This window comes from Oncorhynchus tshawytscha, unplaced genomic scaffold (genome assembly GCF_018296145.1).
Source record: "Oncorhynchus tshawytscha isolate Ot180627B unplaced genomic scaffold, Otsh_v2.0 Un_contig_237_pilon_pilon, whole genome shotgun sequence".
Lineage (NCBI taxonomy): Eukaryota > Metazoa > Chordata > Actinopteri > Salmoniformes > Salmonidae > Oncorhynchus > Oncorhynchus tshawytscha.
This window is the reverse complement of record NW_024609779.1, coordinates 409169-427294: the sequence shown is the minus strand read 5'-3', so window position 1 is coordinate 427294 and position 18126 is coordinate 409169. Positions and strand designations below refer to the sequence as shown.

The 18126-nt window shown below is 43.7% G+C and overlaps 1 protein-coding gene across 3 annotated transcripts in view; it reads left to right on the top strand.

Moving 5' to 3' along the window:
* Window positions 1–18126, top strand: part of stk24b (serine/threonine kinase 24b (STE20 homolog, yeast)) — a 30735-nt gene that overhangs the window by 1103 nt on the left and 11506 nt on the right. For 2 of the 3 annotated variants that reach the window (XM_042317974.1, XM_042317973.1), the window contains 3 exons: window positions 9256–9486; window positions 10632–10688; window positions 11194–11302. In XM_042317974.1, the coding sequence (XP_042173908.1) occupies window positions 9256–9486; window positions 10632–10688; window positions 11194–11302 (397 nt within the window). Of the gene's footprint in view, window positions 1–9255; window positions 9487–9541; window positions 9586–10631; window positions 10689–11193; window positions 11303–18126 lie in introns of those variants that run through there. The other variant, XM_042317975.1, reaches the window with a different exon arrangement.

The window sequence follows — 18126 nt, the reverse complement described above, 5'->3', positions numbered from 1 at the left end:
ATCTGATGTTAACAATACTAAAGATAATCACCATAGTGTTATATACTGAAGCTAGTCCTCACCTGATGTTATCTGATGTTAACAATACTAAAGACATGCACCATAGTGTTATATACTGAAGCTAGCCTCACCTGATGTTAACAATACTAAAGACATGCACCATAGTGTTATATACTGAAGCTAGTCCTCACCTGATGTTATCTGATGTTAACAATACTAAAGACATGCACCATAGTGTTATATACTGAAGCTAGTCCTCACCTGATGTTAACAATACTAAAGACATGCACCATAGTGTTATATACTGAAGCTAGTCCTCACCTGATGTTATCTGACATGCACCATAGTGTTAATACTAAAGACATGCACCATAGTGTTATATACTGAAGCTAGTCCTCACCTGCTGTTATCTGATGTTAACAATACTAAAGACATGCACCATAGTGTTATATACTGAAGCTAGCCCTCACCTGATGTTAACAATACTAAAGACATGCACCATAGTGTTATATACTGAAGCTAGTCCTCACCTGATGTTAACAATACTAAAGACATGCACCATAGTGTTATATACTGAAGCTAGTCCTCACCTGATGTTAACAATACTAAAGACATGCACCATAGTGTTATATACTGAAGCTAGTCCTCACCTGATGTTATCTGATGTTAACAATACTAAAGACATGCACCATAGTGTTATATACTGAAGCTAGTCCTCACCTGATGTTATCTGATGTTAACAATACTAAAGACATGCACCATAGTGTTATATACTGAAGCTAGTCCTCACCTGATGTTATCTGATGTTAACAATACTAAAGACATGCACCATAGTGTTATATACTGAAGCTAGCCCTCACCTGATGTTAACAATACTAAAGACATGCACCATAGTGTTATATACTGAAGCTAGCCCTCACCTGCTGTCAACAATACTAAAGACATGCACCATAGTGTTATATACTGAAGCTAGTCCTCACCTGCTGTTATCTGATGTTAACAATACTAAAGACATGCACCATAGTGTTATATACTGAAGCTAGTCCTCACCTGATGTTAACAATACTAAAGATAATCACCATAGTGTTATATACTGAAGCTAGTCCTCACCTGATGTTATCTGATGTTAACAATACTAAAGACATGCACCATAGTGTTATATACTGAAGCTAGTCCTCACCTGATGTTAACAATACTAAAGACATGCACCATAGTGTTATATACTGAAGCTAGTCCTCACCTGCTGTTATCTGATGTTAACAATACTAAAGACATGCACCATAGTGTTATATACTGAAGCTAGCCCTCACCTGCTGTTATCTGATGTTAACAATACTAAAGACATGCACCATAGTGTTATATACTGAAGCTAGTCCTCACCTGATGTTAACAATACTAAAGACATGCACCATAGTGTTATATACTGAAGCTAGTCCTCACCTGATGTTATCTGATGTTAACAATACTAAAGACATGCACCATAGTGTTATATACTGAAGCTAGCCCTCACCTGCTGTCAACAATACTAAAGACATGCACCATAAGCACAGCATGCTGCCGATAGAGAGAGACAGTGAATTCCCTTAGTTCATTCTGCATGTCCAATAATAGGCTAGTACCATATTTAACACTAAATTATCCTAGGAGTCACATTGGGGCTACCCCATACTGATGACTAAAAGGAACAAACATAATTTTGTGACTATAATATTTTTTAAATGACTCAAATTGACCTAGTATTATGCAATGATGAGCATATGGACACAGTTGGAGTCATTCAGTTGATCTTAGGTCCAGCAAAGTTCCAGCACACAAACAGCAGTGGTTTGAGAGAGGTTCAATCAACAACTGAGTGTTTCTGCTATGATTAGACTAAAGCACTGGAAAACAGAGGATTCTCTGAGCTAGGCTAAAGATTAAAGCACTGGAAAACAGAGGATTCTCTGAGCTAGGCTAAAGATTAAAGCAATGGAAAACAGAGGATTCTCTGAGCTAGGCTAAAGACTAAAGCAATGGAAAACAGAGGATTCTCTGAGCTAGGCTAAAGACTAAAGCAATGGAAAACAGAGGACTCTCTGAGCTAGGCTAAAGACTAAAGCAATGGAAAACAGAGGACTCTCTGAGCTAGACTAAAGCAATGGAAAACATAGGATTCTCTGAGCTAGGCTAAAGCAATGGAAAACAGAGGATTCTCTAAGCTAGGCTAAAGACTAAAGCAATGGAAAACACAGGACTCTCTAAGCTAGGCTAAAGACTAAAGCAATGGAAAACAGGGGATTCTCTGAGCCAGGCTAAAGACTAAAGCAATGGAAAACAGAGGACTCTAAGCTAGGCTAAAGACTAAAGCAATGGAAAACACAGGACTCTCTAAGCTAGGCTAAAGACTAAAGCAATGGAAAACAGGGGATTCTCTGAGCTAGGCTAAAGACTAAAGCAATGGAAAACGGGATTCTCTGAGCTAGGCTAAAGATTAAAGCACTGGAAACAGAGGATTCTCTAAGCTAGGCTAAAGCAATGGAAAACAGAGGATTCTCTGAGCTAGGCTAAAGATTAAAGCAATGGTAAACAGAGGATTCTCTGAGCTAGGCTAAAGCAATGGAAAACAGAGGATCCTCTGAGCTACGCTAAAGCACTGGAAAACAGAGGTCTCTCTAAACTACGCTAAAGCACTGGAAAACAGAGGTCTCTCTAAACTACGCTAAAGCACTGGAAAACAGAGGTCTCTCTAAACTACGCTAAAGCACTGGAAAACAGAGGTCTCTCTAAACTACGCTAAAGCACTGGAAAACAGAGGTCTCTCTAAACTACGCTAAAGCACTGGAAAACAGAGGTCTCTCTAAACTACGCTAAAGCACTGGAAAACAGAGGTCTCTCTAAGCTAGGCTGAAGCACTGGAAAACAGAGGTCTCTCTAAACTAGGCTGAAGGTTTGAACCAAAAACAGCTCACTGACTGACATCTATTCCTGAAATGTGACCTGTTCACCTCTGTACTTACAGCTGGTTGCCAAGTCATATGTTTGTAAATCGCAATGTGAGTGGAATATCTAGCGTACATCATATCTAGCCTACAGTAGACCAGTATTTTCCATGAGCTGAGTGGTGTGTGTTGGTTTCTGAGAGGTGGAACAGCTAAGGGTATTTCCTTCTAAAATTACCCATGAGCACCAAAATGTCAAGTTCAGCGTGTCGAATTGGGTGTCAAATGAAAGCTTTGTCTATAAATATATTTTTTAATTAAGCTTTATATATACATTTTCCAACCGTTTTCCATCATAACATGTCACATGTTTCCAACATAACAATGAGGAATAAGCAAAGGTTTGATTTCTGGTCAAATGAAAAAGGGGTCTTGAACAACGTCTAGCAGAAAGTCCTAAAATCTATAAGAAAATACATCAAAACACAAAATTGTTGAAGACCCTTGCCAACTAATATCAAATTATTTGCCTTATGTAAATTAAGAAACATTGTCTTGTAATTCTGTTACCAAAAACCTCTAAGATATTTTCTAATTTCTCTCCCTCGTGAGGAGGAAGGATAATGAAAGTTCACAAATTAACAAGTGAAGGTAGACCCACCCATTACTTAGTGTTTTTACTCATATCAACTTTGCTAATGAATTAAGTGATTTAAAACTCGTAATTCTCTTACCAAATCGGAAATGGAATGACTGAAAAATGTAATGTTATTTGTCACCTGCTTGGTAAACAACAGGTGTAGACTAACGGTGAAATGCTCACTCACGGATCCTTTTCCAACAAAGCAGATTAAGATTACAACAATAAATCATTGAAATGGGACACAAGGAATAAATACACAGTGAATAACTAGTCAAAATAATGTTGCTATGTACAAAGCATTTGGAAAGTATTCAGACCCCTTCACTTGTTCCACATGTTGTTACATTACAGCCTCATTCTAAAATGGATTAAATTACATTGTTTTCCTCATCAATCTACACAATACCCCATAATGACAAAGCAAAAACAGGTTTTTAGACATGTTTGCTAATTTATGAAAATAAAAAACAGAAATACCTTATTTACATAAGTATTCAGACCCTTTTGCTATGAGACTCGAAATTGAGCTCAGGTGCATCCTGTTTCCATTGATCATCCTTGAGATGTTTCTACAACTTGATTGGAGTCCACCTGTGTTAAATTCAATTGATTGAACATTATTTGGAAAAGTACACACTTGTCTATATAAGGTCCCACAGCATGTCAGAACTAAAACTAAGCCATTAGGTTGAAGGAATTGTCTGTTGAGCTCAGAGACAGGATTGTGTCGAGGCACCAATCTGGGATAGTCTACCAAAAAATGTCTGGAGCATTGGAAGGTCCCCAAGAACACAGTGGTCTCCATCATTCTTAAATGGAAGACGTTTGGAACCACCAAGACTCTTCCTAGAGCTGGCCGCCCGGCCAAACTGAGCAACCGGGGTAAAAGGGCCTTGGTCAGGGAGGTGACCAAGAACCCAAGGGTCACTCTGACAGGGCCCCAGAGTTCCTCTGTGGAGATGGGAGAGCCTTCCAGAAGGACAATCATCTCTGCAGCACTCCACCAATCAGGCCTTTCTGGTAGAGTGGCCAGATGGAAGCCACTCTTCAGTAAAAGGCACAGCCTGCTTGGAGTTTGCCAAAAGGCACCTAAAGGACCCTCAGACCATGAGAAACAAGATTGTCTGATCTGATGAAACCAAGATTGAACTCTGTGGCCTGAATGCAGTGTGTCACTTCTGGAGGAAACCTGGCACCATCCCTACGGTGAAGTATGGTGGTGGCAGCATCATGCTGTGGGGATGTTTGTCAGTGGCAGAGACTGGGAGACTAGTCAGGATCAAGAGAAAGATTAATGGAGCAAAGTACAGAAAGATCCTTGATGAAAACCTGCTCCAGAGTGCTCAGGACCACCACCTGGGGCGAAGGAAAACTACGCTAAGCACACAGCCAAGACAATGCAAGAGTGGCTTTGGGACAAGTCTCCGAATGTCCTTGAGTGGCCCAGCCAGAGCCCGGACTTGAACCCGATCGAACATCTCTGGAAAGACCTGAAAATAGCTGTGCAGCGACGCTCCCCATCCAACCTGACAGAGCCTGAGAGGATCTACAGAGAAGAATGGGAGAAACTCCACAAATACAGGTGTGCCAAGCTTGTAGCGTCATACCCAAGAAGACTCGAGGCTGTAATCGCTGGCAGAGGTGCTTCAACAAAGTACTGAGTAAAGGGTCTGAATACTTATGTAAATGTGATATTAACGGGGGGGTTTTATTTATTTTTTATACATTTTCAAAAATGTCTACAAACCAGTTTTTGCTTTGTCATTATGGGGTATTGAGATGTCATTATGGGGTATTGTGATGTCATTATGGGGTATTGAGATGTCATTATGGGGTATTGTGTGTAGATTGAAGGGGAAAAAATGATTTAACCCATTTTACAATAAGGCTGTAATGCAACGGTGTGGGGGGAAAGTCAAGGGGTCTGAATACTTTACAAGATGAGTACTGTAGGGTTAGGGTCAGAGGTCAATACCAGGGGAGAGTACTGTAGGGTTAGGGTCAGAGGTCAGGACCAGGGGAGAGTACTGTAGGGTCAGAGGTCAGGACCAGGGGAGAGTACTGTAGGGTTAGGGTCAGAGGTCAATACCAGGGGAGAGTACTGTAGGGTTAGGGTCAGAGGTCAGGACCAGGGGAGAGTACTGTAGGGTCAGAGGTCAGGACCAGGGGAGAGTACTGTAGGGTTAGGGTCAGAGGTCAATACCAGGGGAGAGTACTGTAGGGTTAGGGTCAGAGGTCAGGACCAGGGGAGAGTACTGTAGGGTCAGAGGTCAGGACCAGGGGAGAGTACTGTAGGGTTAGGGTCAGAGGTCAGGACCAGGGGAGAGTACTGTAGGGTCAGAGGTCAGGACCAGGGGATAGTACTGTAGGGTCAGAGGTCAGGACCAGGGGAGTACTGTAGGGTCAGAGGTCAGGGCCAGGGGAGAGTACTGTAGGGTTAGGGTCAGGACCAAGGGAGAGTACTGTAGGGTCAGGGCCAGGGGAGAGTACTGTAGGGTTAGGGTCAGGACCAAGGGAGAGTACTGTAGGGTTAGGGTCAGAGGTCAGGACCAGGGGAGAGTACTGTAGGGTCAGGGCCAGGGGAGAGTACTATAGGGTCACAGGTCAGGGCCAGGGGAGAGTACTATAGAGTTAGGGTCAGGACCAAGGGAGAGTACTGTAGGGTTAGGGTCACAGGTCCGGACCAGGGGAGAGTACTGTAGGGTCAGAGGTCAAAGCAGAGCGACATCCTAGTCCCAGGTTGTGTCATGGAAATAGAAGAGAACTCCTTTATTCAATATTCTGTTCGCTATAAAGAGGACTCCTTTATTCAATATTCTGTTCGCTATAAAGAGGACTCCTTTATTCAATATTCTGTTCTCTATAAAGAGGACTCCTTTATTCAATATTCTGTTCGCTATAAAGAGGACTCCTTTATTCAATATTCTGTTCGCTATAAAGAGGACTCCTTTATTCAATATTCTGTTCGCTATAAAGAGGACTCCTTTATTCAATATTCTGTTCGCTATAAAGAGGACTCCTTTATTCAATATTCTGTTCGCTATAAAGAGGACTCCTTTATTCAATATTCTGTTCGCTATAAAGAGGACTCCTTTATTCAATATTCTGTTCGCTATAAAGAGGACTCCTTTATTCAATATTCTGTTCGCTATAAAGAGGACTCCTTTATTCAATATTCTGTTCGCTATAAAGAGGACTCCTTTATTCAATATTCTGTTCGCTATAAAGAGGACTCCTTTATTCAATATTCTGTTCTATAAAGAGGACTATAAAGAGGACTCCTTTATTCAATATTCTGTTCTCTATAAAGAGGACTCCTTTATTCAATATTCTGTTCTCTATAAAGAGGACTCCTTTATTCAATATTCTGTTCTCTATAAAGAGGACTCCTTTATTCAATATTCTGTTCTCTATAAAGAGGACTCCTTTATTCAATATTCTGTTCGCTATAAAGAGGACTCCTTTATTCAATATTCTGTTCGCTATAAAGAGGACTCCTTTATTCAATATTCTGTTCGCTATAAAGAGGACTCCTTTATTCAATATTCTGTTCGCTATAAAGAGGACTCCTTTATTCAATATTCTGTTCTCTATAAAGAGGACTCCTTTATTCAATATTCTGTTCTCTATAAAGAGGACTCCTTTATTCAATATTCTGTTCTCTATAAAGAGGACTCCTTTATTCAATATTCTGTTCTCTATAAAGAGGACTCCTTTATTCAATATTCTGTTCTCTATAAAGAGGACTCCTTTATTCAATATTCTGTTCTCTATAAAGAGGACTCCTTTATTCAATATTCTGTTCTCTATAAAGAGGACTCCTTTATTCAATATTCTGTTCTCTATAAAGAGGACTCCTTTATTCAATATTCTGTTCTCTATAAAGAGGACTCCTTTATTCAATATTCTGTTCGCTATAAAGAGGACTCCTTTATTCAATATTCTGTTCGCTATAAAGAGGACTCCTTTTTCAATATTCTGTTCTCTATAAAGAGGACTCCTTTATTCAATATTCTGTTCTCTATAAAGAGGACTCCTTTATTCAATATTCTGTTCGCTATAAAGAGGACTCCTTTATTCAATATTCTGTTCTCTATAAAGAGGACTCCTTTTTCAATATTCTGTTCTCTATAAAGAGGACTCCTTTATTCAATATTCTGTTCTCTATAAAGAGGACTCCTTTTTCAATATTCTGTTCTCTATAAAGAGGACTCCTTTATTCAATATTCTGTTCTCTATAAAGAGGACTCCTTTATTCAATATTCTGTTCGCTATAAAGAGGACTCCTTTATTCAATATTCTGTTCTCTATAAAGAGGACTCCTTTATTCAATATTCTGTTCTCTATAAAGAGGACTCCTTTATTCAATATTCTGTTCTCTATAAAGAGGACTCCTTTATTCAATATTCTGTTCTCTATAAAGAGGACTCCTTTATTCAATATTCTGTTCGCTATAAAGAGGACTCCTTTATTCAATATTCTGTTCTCTATAAAGAGGACTCCTTGGCTTCATCATTGCTGCAGTGTTGCAACATGTTGTTCACAAAATAATGCTGCCTGATATTGTTTAACTCTTATCACATGTCATGGATTCAACTTCTAAACACTGCTGCTCTCTCCTCCCCCTCCTACCTCCCTCTCTCCTCCCCCTCCCCCTCCCTTCTCCTCCCCCTCCGCCCTCTCTCTCTCCTCCTCCCCCTCCGCCCTCCCTCTCTTCCCTCCTCCCCCCTCCCTCTCTTCCTCCTCCCCCTCCCTCTTTCCTCCTCCCCCCCCTCCCCCTCCCTCTCTCCTCCCCCTCCTACCTCCCTCTCTTCCTCCTCCCCCTCCCTCTCTTCCTCCTCCCCCTCCCTCTTTCCTCCTCCTCCCCCTCCCTCTCTCCCTTCCTTCTCCTCCCCCTCCTACCTCCCCCCTCCCCCTCCCCCTCCCTCTCCTCCCCCTCCCTCTCTTCCTCCTCCCCCTCCCTCTCTCCTCCTCCTCCTCCCCCCCCCTCTCTCCCTTCCTTCTCCTCCCCCTCCTACCTCCCTCTCTCCCCCCCCCCCCCTCCCTCTCCTCCCCCTCCCCCTCCCTCTCTTCCCCCTCCCTCTCTTCCTCCTCCCCCTCCCTCTCTCCTCCTCCTCCCCCCCTCCCTCTCTCCCTTCCTTCTCCTCCCCCTCCTACCTCCCTCTCTCCTCCCCCTCCCCCTCCCCCTCCCTCTCTCCCCTCCCCCCCTCCTACCTCCCTCTCTCCTCCCCCTCCCCCCCCCTCTCTCCTCCCTCCTCCTCCCCCTCCCCCTCCCTCTCTTCCTCCTCCCCCTCCCTCTCTCCCTTCCTTCTCCTCCCCCTCCTACCTCCCTCTCTCCTCCCCCTCCCCCTCCCTCTCTTCCTCCTCCCCCCCCCCTCTCTCCCTTCCTTCTCCTCCCCCTCCTACCTCCCTCTCTCCTCCCCCTCCTACCTCCCTCTCTTCCTCCTCCCCCTCCCTCTCTCCCTTCCTTCTCCTCCCCCTCCTACCTCCCTCTCTCCTCCCCCTCCCCCTCCCCTCTCTTCCTCCTCCCCCTCCCTCTCTCCCTTCCTTCTCCTCCCCCTCCTACCTCCCTCTCCTCCCCCTCCCCCTCCCTCTTTCCTCCTCCCCCCCTCCCTCTCTCCCTTCCTTCTCCTCCCTCTCTCCCTCCTACCTCCCTCTCTCCTCCCCCTCCCTCTCTCCCTTCTCCTCCTGTAGAACCTGAAGGCAGACCCAGAGGAGCTGTTCACTAAGTTGGAGAGGATCGGTAAAGGCTCGTTTGGTGAGGTGTTTAAAGGAATAGACAACAGGACTCAGAAGGTGGTGGCCATTAAGATCATTGACCTGGAGGAGGCTGAAGATGAGATGGAGGATATTCAGCAGGAGATCACTGTGTTGAGTCAGTGTGACAGCCCCTTCATCACCAAGTACTATGGATCATACCTGAAGGTAGGTCATAGGGTTAGGGGTCAGGGTTAAAGGTTATGGAGCAGGAGAGGTCAGTGTGACAGCCCCTTCATCACCAAGTACTATGGATCATACCTGAAGGTAGGTCATAGGGTTAGGGGTCAGGGTTAAAAGTACTATGTCTCCTATCTCAAAGTGAGCACCACTGTCCCATAAACCCCCCTGTTGTCCCACTGAACCCCCCTGTTGTCCCACTGAACCACTGTCCCATAAACCCCCTATTGTCCCATAAACCCCCTGTTGTCCCATAAACCCCCTGTTGTCCCATAAACCCCCTGTTTTCCCATAAACCCAACTGTTGTTCCACTGTACCTCTATACCACTGTCCCATAAACCCCCTGTTGTCCCATAAACCCCCTGTTGTCCCATAAACCCCCTGTTGTCCCATAAACCCCCTGTTGTTCCACTGTACCTCTATACCACTGTCCCATAAACCCCCTGTTGTCCCATAAACCCCCTTGCTGTCCCATAAACCCCCTTGCTGTCCCATAAACCCCCTTGCTGTCCCATAAACCCCCTTGCTGTCCCATAAACCCCCTGTTGTCCCATAACCCCCTGTTGTCCCATAAACCCCCTGTTGTCCAATAAACCCCCTGTTGTCCCATAAACCCCCTGTTGTCCCATAAACCCCCTGTTGTTCCACTGTACCTCTATACCACTGTCCCATAAACCCCCTGTTGTCCCATAAACCCCCTTGCTGTCCCATAAACCCCCTTGCTGTCCCATAAACCCCCTTGCTGTCCCATAAACCCCCCTGTTGAAGGCTTTTCCAGGTTGTTCCCTAAACATACTATACTTCAGCGAAGTGTCCTCTTTTCTAGCCTAGATACTTAACAGTTAGAGCCACTAGATAGAAGAACCGAAGGGAAAGTGGTACTCCCCTGCAGACATCTGGCCCACAGGCTGATATTTAGGACCATCGTCATGTTAGTAGGAAGGGATTTAACATCATTTTAATCTCACTTCCCACTTCTCTCTCTTTAATCCCAAATGAAACCAGGATAAAAGACTCCTGACTCCCAGCAGACAGAGCTTCTCAGGGCATCAGCACTTATTGCTACAGATTTGGAGGAACCAGGCCCTGTCCTAACAGGGCCTCTGTAACTGGCTTCTCTTGTCTGCTTCAGGAGGCCAAGCTGTGGATCATTATGGAGTATCTAGGGGGAGGCTCGGCATTAGACCTGGTGAGTGATGTTACCAGTAATCAGACGATATGTGGACGTTGTGTTAGCTAACGGTTGTGTGAGTTGTGCTAGCTAACAGGGGTGGTTGTGTAAGTTGTGCTATCTAACAGGGGAGGTTGTGTGAGTTGTGCTAGCTAACAGGGGTGGTTGTGTGAGTTGTGCTATCTAACAGGGGAGGTTGTGTGAGTTGTGCTAGCTAACAGGGGTGGTTGTGTGAGTTGTGCTATCTAACAGGGGAGGTTGTGTGAGTTGTGCTAGCTAACAGGGGCGGTTGTGTGAGTTGTCCTAGCTAACAGGGGTGGTTGTGTAAGTTGTGCTATCTAACAGGGGAGGTTGTGTGAGTTGTGCTAGCTAACTGGCGCGGTTGTGTGAGTTGTCCTAGCTAACAGAGGCGGTTGTGTGAGTTGTGCTAGCTAACAGGGGTGGTTGTGTGAGTTGTGCTAGCTAACTGGCGCGGTTGTGTGAGTTGTCCTAGCTAACAGAGGCGGTTGTGTGGTTTTTCCAGTTGGAGCCGGGGTTGCTGGATGAGACTCAGATCGCCACCATCCTCAGAGAGATTCTGAAGGGTCTGGAATACCTCCACTCAGAGAAGAAGATACACAGAGATATCAAAGGTACTAGCTAACATGGATACCAGTAGGGGCTAACCTAGCTAGCATGGGTACCAGTAGGGGCTAACCTAGCTAGCATGGATACCAGTAGAGGCTAACCTAGCATGGATACCAGTAGGGGCTAACCTAGCTAGCATGGATACTAGTAGGGGCTAACCTAGCTAGCATGGATACTAGTAGGGGCTAACCTAGCTAGCATGGATACCAGTAGGGGCTAACCTAGCTAGCATGGATACCAGTAGGGGCTAACCTAGCTAGCATGGATACCAGTAGTGGCTAACCTAGGTACTGTACTGACAGGGTTAATGTAGAAGGTACAGAGACATCAACAGTACTGACAGGGTTAATGTAGACGGTACAGAGACATCAACAGTACTGACAGGGTTAATGTAGAAGGTACAGAGACATCAACAGTACTGACAGGGTTAATGTAGAAGGTACAGAGACATCAACAGTACTGACAGGGTTAATGTAGAAGGTACAGACATCAACAGTACTGACAGGGTTAATGTAGAAGGTACAGAGACATCAACAGTACTGACAGGGTTAATGTAGAAGGTACAGAGACATCAACAGTACTGACAGGGTTAATGTAGAAGGTACAGAGACATCAACAGTACTGACAGGGTTAATGTAGAAGGTACAGAGACATCAACAGTACTGACAGGGTTAATGTAGAAGGTACAGACATCAACAGTACTGACAGTGTTAATGTAGAAGGTACAGACATCAACAGTACTGACAGTGTTAATGTAGAAGGTACAGACATCAACAGTACTGACAGGGTTAATGTAGAAGGTACAGAGACATCAACAGTACTGACAGGGTTAATGTAGAAGGTACAGAGACATCAACAGTACTGACAGGGTTAATGTAGAAGGTACAGACATCAACAGTACTGACAGGGTTAATGTAGAAGGTACAGACATCAACAGTACTGACAGGGTTAATGTAGAAGGTACAGACATCAACAGTACTGACAGTGTTAATGTAGAAGGTACAGAGACATCAACAGTACTGACAGTGTTAATGTAGAAGGTACAGAGACATCAACAGTACTGACAGGGTTAATGTAGAAGGTACAGAGACATCAACCGTACTGACAGGGTTAATGTAGAAGGTACAGAGACATCAACAGTACTGACAGTGTTAATGTTAATGTTAATGAAGGTACAGACATCAACAGTACTGACAGTGTTAATGTAGAAGGTACAGAGACATCAACAGTACTGACAGTGTTAATGTAGAAGGTACAGACATCAACAGTACTGACAGTGTTAATGTAGAAGGTACAGAGACATCAACAGTACTGACAGTGTTAATGTAGAAGGTACAGAGACATCAACAGTACTGACAGTGTTAATGTAGAAGGTACATTGACATCAACAGACATCAACAGTACTGACAGTGTTAATGTAGAAGGTACAGACATCAACAGTACTGACAGGGTTAATGTAGAAGGTACAGAGACATCAACAGTACTGACAGGGTTAATGTAGAAGGTACAGAGACATCAACAGTACTGACAGGGTTAATGTAGAAGGTACAGAGACATCAACAGTACTGACAGGGTTAATGTAGAAGGTACAGAGACATCAACAGTACTGACAGGGTTAATGTAGAAGGTACAGAGACATCAACAGTACTGACAGGGTTAATGTAGAAGGTACAGAGACATCAACAGTACTGACAGGGTTAATGTAGAAGGTACAGACATCAACAGTACTGACAGTGTTAATGTAGAAGGTACAGAGACATCAACAGTACTGACAGTGTTAATGTAGAAGGTACAGACATCAACAGTACTGACAGTGTTAATGTAGAAGGTACAGAGACATCAACAGTACTGACAGGGTTAATGTAGAAGGTACAGAGACATCAACAGTACTGACAGGGTTAATGTAGAAGGTACAGAGACATCAACAGTACTGACAGGGTTAATGTAGAAGGTACAGAGACATCAACAGTACTGACAGGGTTAATGTAGAAGGTACAGACATCAACAGTACTGACAGGGTTAATGTAGAAGGTACATAGAAATCAACAGTACTGACAGTGTTAATGTAGAAGGTACAGACATCAACAGTACTGACAGGGTTAATGTAGAAGGTACAGACATCAACAGTACTGACAGGGTTAATGTAGAAGGTACAGACATCAACAGTACTGACAGTGTTAATGTAGAAGGTACAGAGACATCAACAGTACTGACAGTGTTAATGTAGAAGGTACAGAGACATCAACAGTACTGACAGTGTTAATGTAGAAGGTACAGAGACATCAACAGTACTGACAGGGTTAATGTAGAAAGTACAGACATCAACAGTACTGACAGTGTTAATGTAGAAGGTACAGAGACATCAACAGTACTGACAGGGTTAATGTAGAAGGTACAGCCATCAGCAGTACTGACAGTGTTAATGTAGAAGGTACAGAGACATCAACAGTACTGACAGTGTTAATGTAGAAGGTACAGAGACATCAACAGTACTGACAGTGTTAATGTAGAAGGTACAGAGACATCAACAGTACTGACAGTGTTAATGTAGAAGGTACAGAGACATCAACAGTACTGACAGTGTTAATGTAGAAGGTACAGAGACATCAACAGTACTGACAGTAATGTAGAAGGTACAGACATCAACAGTACTGACAGTGTTAATGTAGAAGGTACAGAGACATCAACAGTACTGACAGTGTTAATGTAGAAGGTACAGAGACATCAACAGTACTGACAGGGTTAATGTAGAAGGTACAGAGACATCAACAGTACTGACAGGGTTAATGTAGACAGGTACAGAGACATCAACAGTACTGACAGACATCAACAGTACTGACAGGTTAATGTAGAAGGTACAGACATCAACAGTACTGACAGTGTTAATGTAGAAGGTACAGAGACATCAACAGTACTGGGGTTAATGTAGAAGGTACAGACATCAACAGTACTGACAGGGTTAATGTAGAAGGTACAGAGACATCAACAGTACTGACAGTGTTAATGTAGAAGGTACAGAGACATCAACAGTACTGACAGGGTTAATGTAGAAGGTACAGAGACATCAACAGTACTGACAGTGTTAATGTAGAAGGTACAGACATCAACAGTACTGACAGTGTTAATGTAGAAGGTACAGAGACATCAACAGTACTGACAGTGTTAATGTAGAAGGTACAGAGACATCAACAGTACTGACAGTGTTAATGTAGAAGGTACAGAGACATCAACAGTACTGACAGTGTTAATGTAGAAGGTACAGACATCAACAGTACTGACAGGGTTAATGTAGAAGGTACAGACTGACAGTTCAACATACTGACAGGGTTAATGTAGAAGGTACAGAGACATCAACAGTACTGACAGTGTTAATGTAGAAGGTAGTACTGACAGGTTAATGTAGAAGGTACAGAGACATCAACAGTACTGACAGTGTTAAGAGACATCAACAGTAGAAGGTACAGAGACATCAACAGTACTGACAGGTTAATGTAGTACTCAACAGTACTGACAGTGTTAATGTAGAAGGTACAGAGACATCAACAGTACTGACAGTGTTAATGTAGAAGGTACAGAGACATCAACATCAATGTAGAAGGTACATGACTGACAGTGTTAATGTAGAAGGTACAGACATCAACAGTACTGACATCAGAAGGTACAGAGACATCAACAGTACTGACTGACAGAGACATCAACAGTACTGACAGTGTTAATGTAGAAGGTACAGACATCAACAGTACTGACATCAGACAGTACTGACAGGTTAATGTAGAAGGTACAGAGTACATTAATGTAGAAGGTACAGACATCAGTACTGACAGGGTTAATGTAGAAGGTACAGAGACATCAACAGTTAATGTGACAACAGTACTGAGGGTTAATGTAGAAGGTACAGAGACATCAACTGAGTACTGACAGTGTTAATGTAGAAGGTACAGACATCAACAGTACTGACAGTGTTAATGTAGAAGGTACAGACAGGGTTAATGTAGAAGGTACAGACATCAACAGTACTGACAGTGTTAATGTAGAAGGTACAGACATCAACAGTACTGACAGGGTCAATGTAGAAGGTACAGAGACATCAACAGTACTGACAGTGTTAATGTAGAAGGTACAGACACCAACAGTACTGACAGTGTTAATGTAGAAGGTACAGAGACATCAACAGTACTGACAGTGTTAATGTAGAAGGTACAGAGACATCAACAGTACTGACAGTGTTAATGTGGAAGGTACAGACATCAACAGTACTGACAGTGTTAATGTAGAAGGTACAGAGACATCAACAGTACTGACAGTGTTAATGTAGAAGGTACAGAGACATCAACAGTACTGACAGAATGTAGAAGGTACAGAGACATCAACAGTACTGACAGTTAATGTAGAAGGTACAGAGACATCAACAGTACTGACAGTGTTAATGTAGAAGGTACAGAGATGTCAACAGTACTGACAGGGTTAATGTAGAAGGTACAGACATCAACAGTACTGACAGGTTAATGTTACAGACATCAACAGTGAGGGTTAATGTAGAAGGTACAGACATCAACAGTACTGACAGGGTTAATGTAGAAGGTACAGACATCAACAGTACTGACAGTTAATGTTAATGTAGAAGGTTACAGAGGTACATCAACAGTACTGACAGGGTTAATGTAGAAGGTACAGAGACATCAACAGTACTGACAGGGTTAATGTAGAAGGTACAGAGACATCAACCGTACTGACAGGGTTAATGTAGAAGGTACATAGAAATCAACAGTACTGACAGTGTTAATCTAGAAGGTACAGAGACATCAACAGTACTGACAGTGTTAATGTAGAAGGTACAGACATCAACAGTACTGACAGGGTCAATGTAGAAGGTACAGAGACATCAACAGTACTGACAGTGTTAATGTAGAAGGTACAGAGACATCAACAGTACTGACAGGGTTAATGTAGAAGGTACAGAGACATCAACAGTACTGACAGTGTTAATGTAGAAGGTACAGAGATGTCAACAGTACTGACAGGGTTAATGTAGAAGGTACAGACATCAACAGTACTGACAGGGTTAATGTTACATTCATCAACAGTACTGTTACAGGGTTAATGTAGAAGGGTACAGAGACATCAGTACTGACATCAGACATCAACAGTACTGACAGGGTTAATGTAGAAGGTACAGACATCAACAGTACTGACAGGGTTAATGTAGAAGGTACAGACATCAACAATACTGACAGTGTTAATGTAGAAGGTACAGAGACATCAACAGTACTGACAGTGTTAATGTAGAATGTACAGAGACATCAACAGTACTGACAGTGTTAATGTAGAAGGTACAGACATCAACAGTACTGACAGGGTTAATGTAGAAGGTACAGACATCAACAGTACTGACAGTGTTAATGTAGAAGGTACAGACATCAACAGTACTGACAGGGTTAATGTAGAAGGTACAGACATCAACAGTACTGACAGGGTAGAAGGTACAGACATCAACAGTACTGTTTGTAGTCATCAACAGTACTGACAGGGTTAATGTAGAAGGTACAGAGACATCAACAGTACTGACAGGGTTAATGTAGAAGGTCAACAGTACTGACAGTGTTAATGTAGAAGGTACAGAGACATCAACAGTACTGACAGGGTTAATGTAGAAGGTACAGACATCAACAGTACTGACAGTGTTAATGTAGAAGGTACAGACATCAACAGTACTGACAGGGTTAATGTAGAAGGTACAGAGACATCAACAGTACTGACAGTGTTAATGAAGAAGGTACAGACATCAACAGTACTGACAGTGTTAATGTAGAAGGTACAGTCATCAACAGTACTGACAGTGTTAATGTAGAAGGTACAGACATCAACAGAAGGTACAGACATTAACCCTGTACTGACAGGGTTAATGTAGGGGGCATTTTCTATGACGTGAACAGTGAGTTGTCCAGATTAGAATGAGTGACATTAACCCACAACTAGTGACCTCCTCCTCAAGGGGTTTGTAACGGTGTAACGGTTAAGGTGTTGGGTTGACAGTCTCTGGACCTGGGTTTGAGTCCTGGTCGAGCCTTCCCCCTGGTTCCATTCTGGGTTTGAGTCCTGGTCGGGCCTTCCCCCTGGTTCCATTCTGGGTTTGAGTCCTGGTCGGGCCTTCCCCCTGGTTCCATTCTGGGTTTTAGTCCTGGTCGGGCCTACCCCTTGGTTCCATTCTGGGTTTGAGTCCTGGTCGGGCCTACCCCTGGTTCCATTCTGGGTTTGAGTCCTGGTCGGGCCTACCCCCTGGTTCCATTCTGGGTTTGAGTCCTGTTCGGGCCTACCCCCTAGTTCCATTCTGGGTTTGAGTCCTGGTCGGGCCTTCCCCCTAGTTCCATTCTGGGTTTTAGTCCTGGGCGGGCCTTCCCCTAGTTCCATTCTGGGTTTGAGTCCTGTTCGGGCCTACCCCCTAGTTCCATTCTGGGTTTGAGTCCTGGTCGGGCCTACCCCTTTGGTTCCATTCTGGGTTTGAGTCCTGGTCGGGCCTACCCCTTGGTTCCATTCTGGGTTTGAGTCCTGGTCGGGCCTACCCCTTGGTTCCATTCTGGGTTTGAGTCCTGGTCGGGTCCTACCCCTTGGTTTCATTCTGGGTTTGAGTCCTGGTCGGGCCATTCTGGGTTTGAGTCCTGGTCCTTGTTCCATTCTGGGTTTGAGTCCTGGTCGGGCCTACCCCTTGGTTCCATTCTGGGTTTGAGTCCTGGTCGGGCCTTCCCCTAGTTCCATTCTGGGTTTGAGTCCTGGTCGGTCCTACCCCCTAGTTCCATTCTGGGTTTGAGTCCTGGTCGGTCCTACCCCCTAG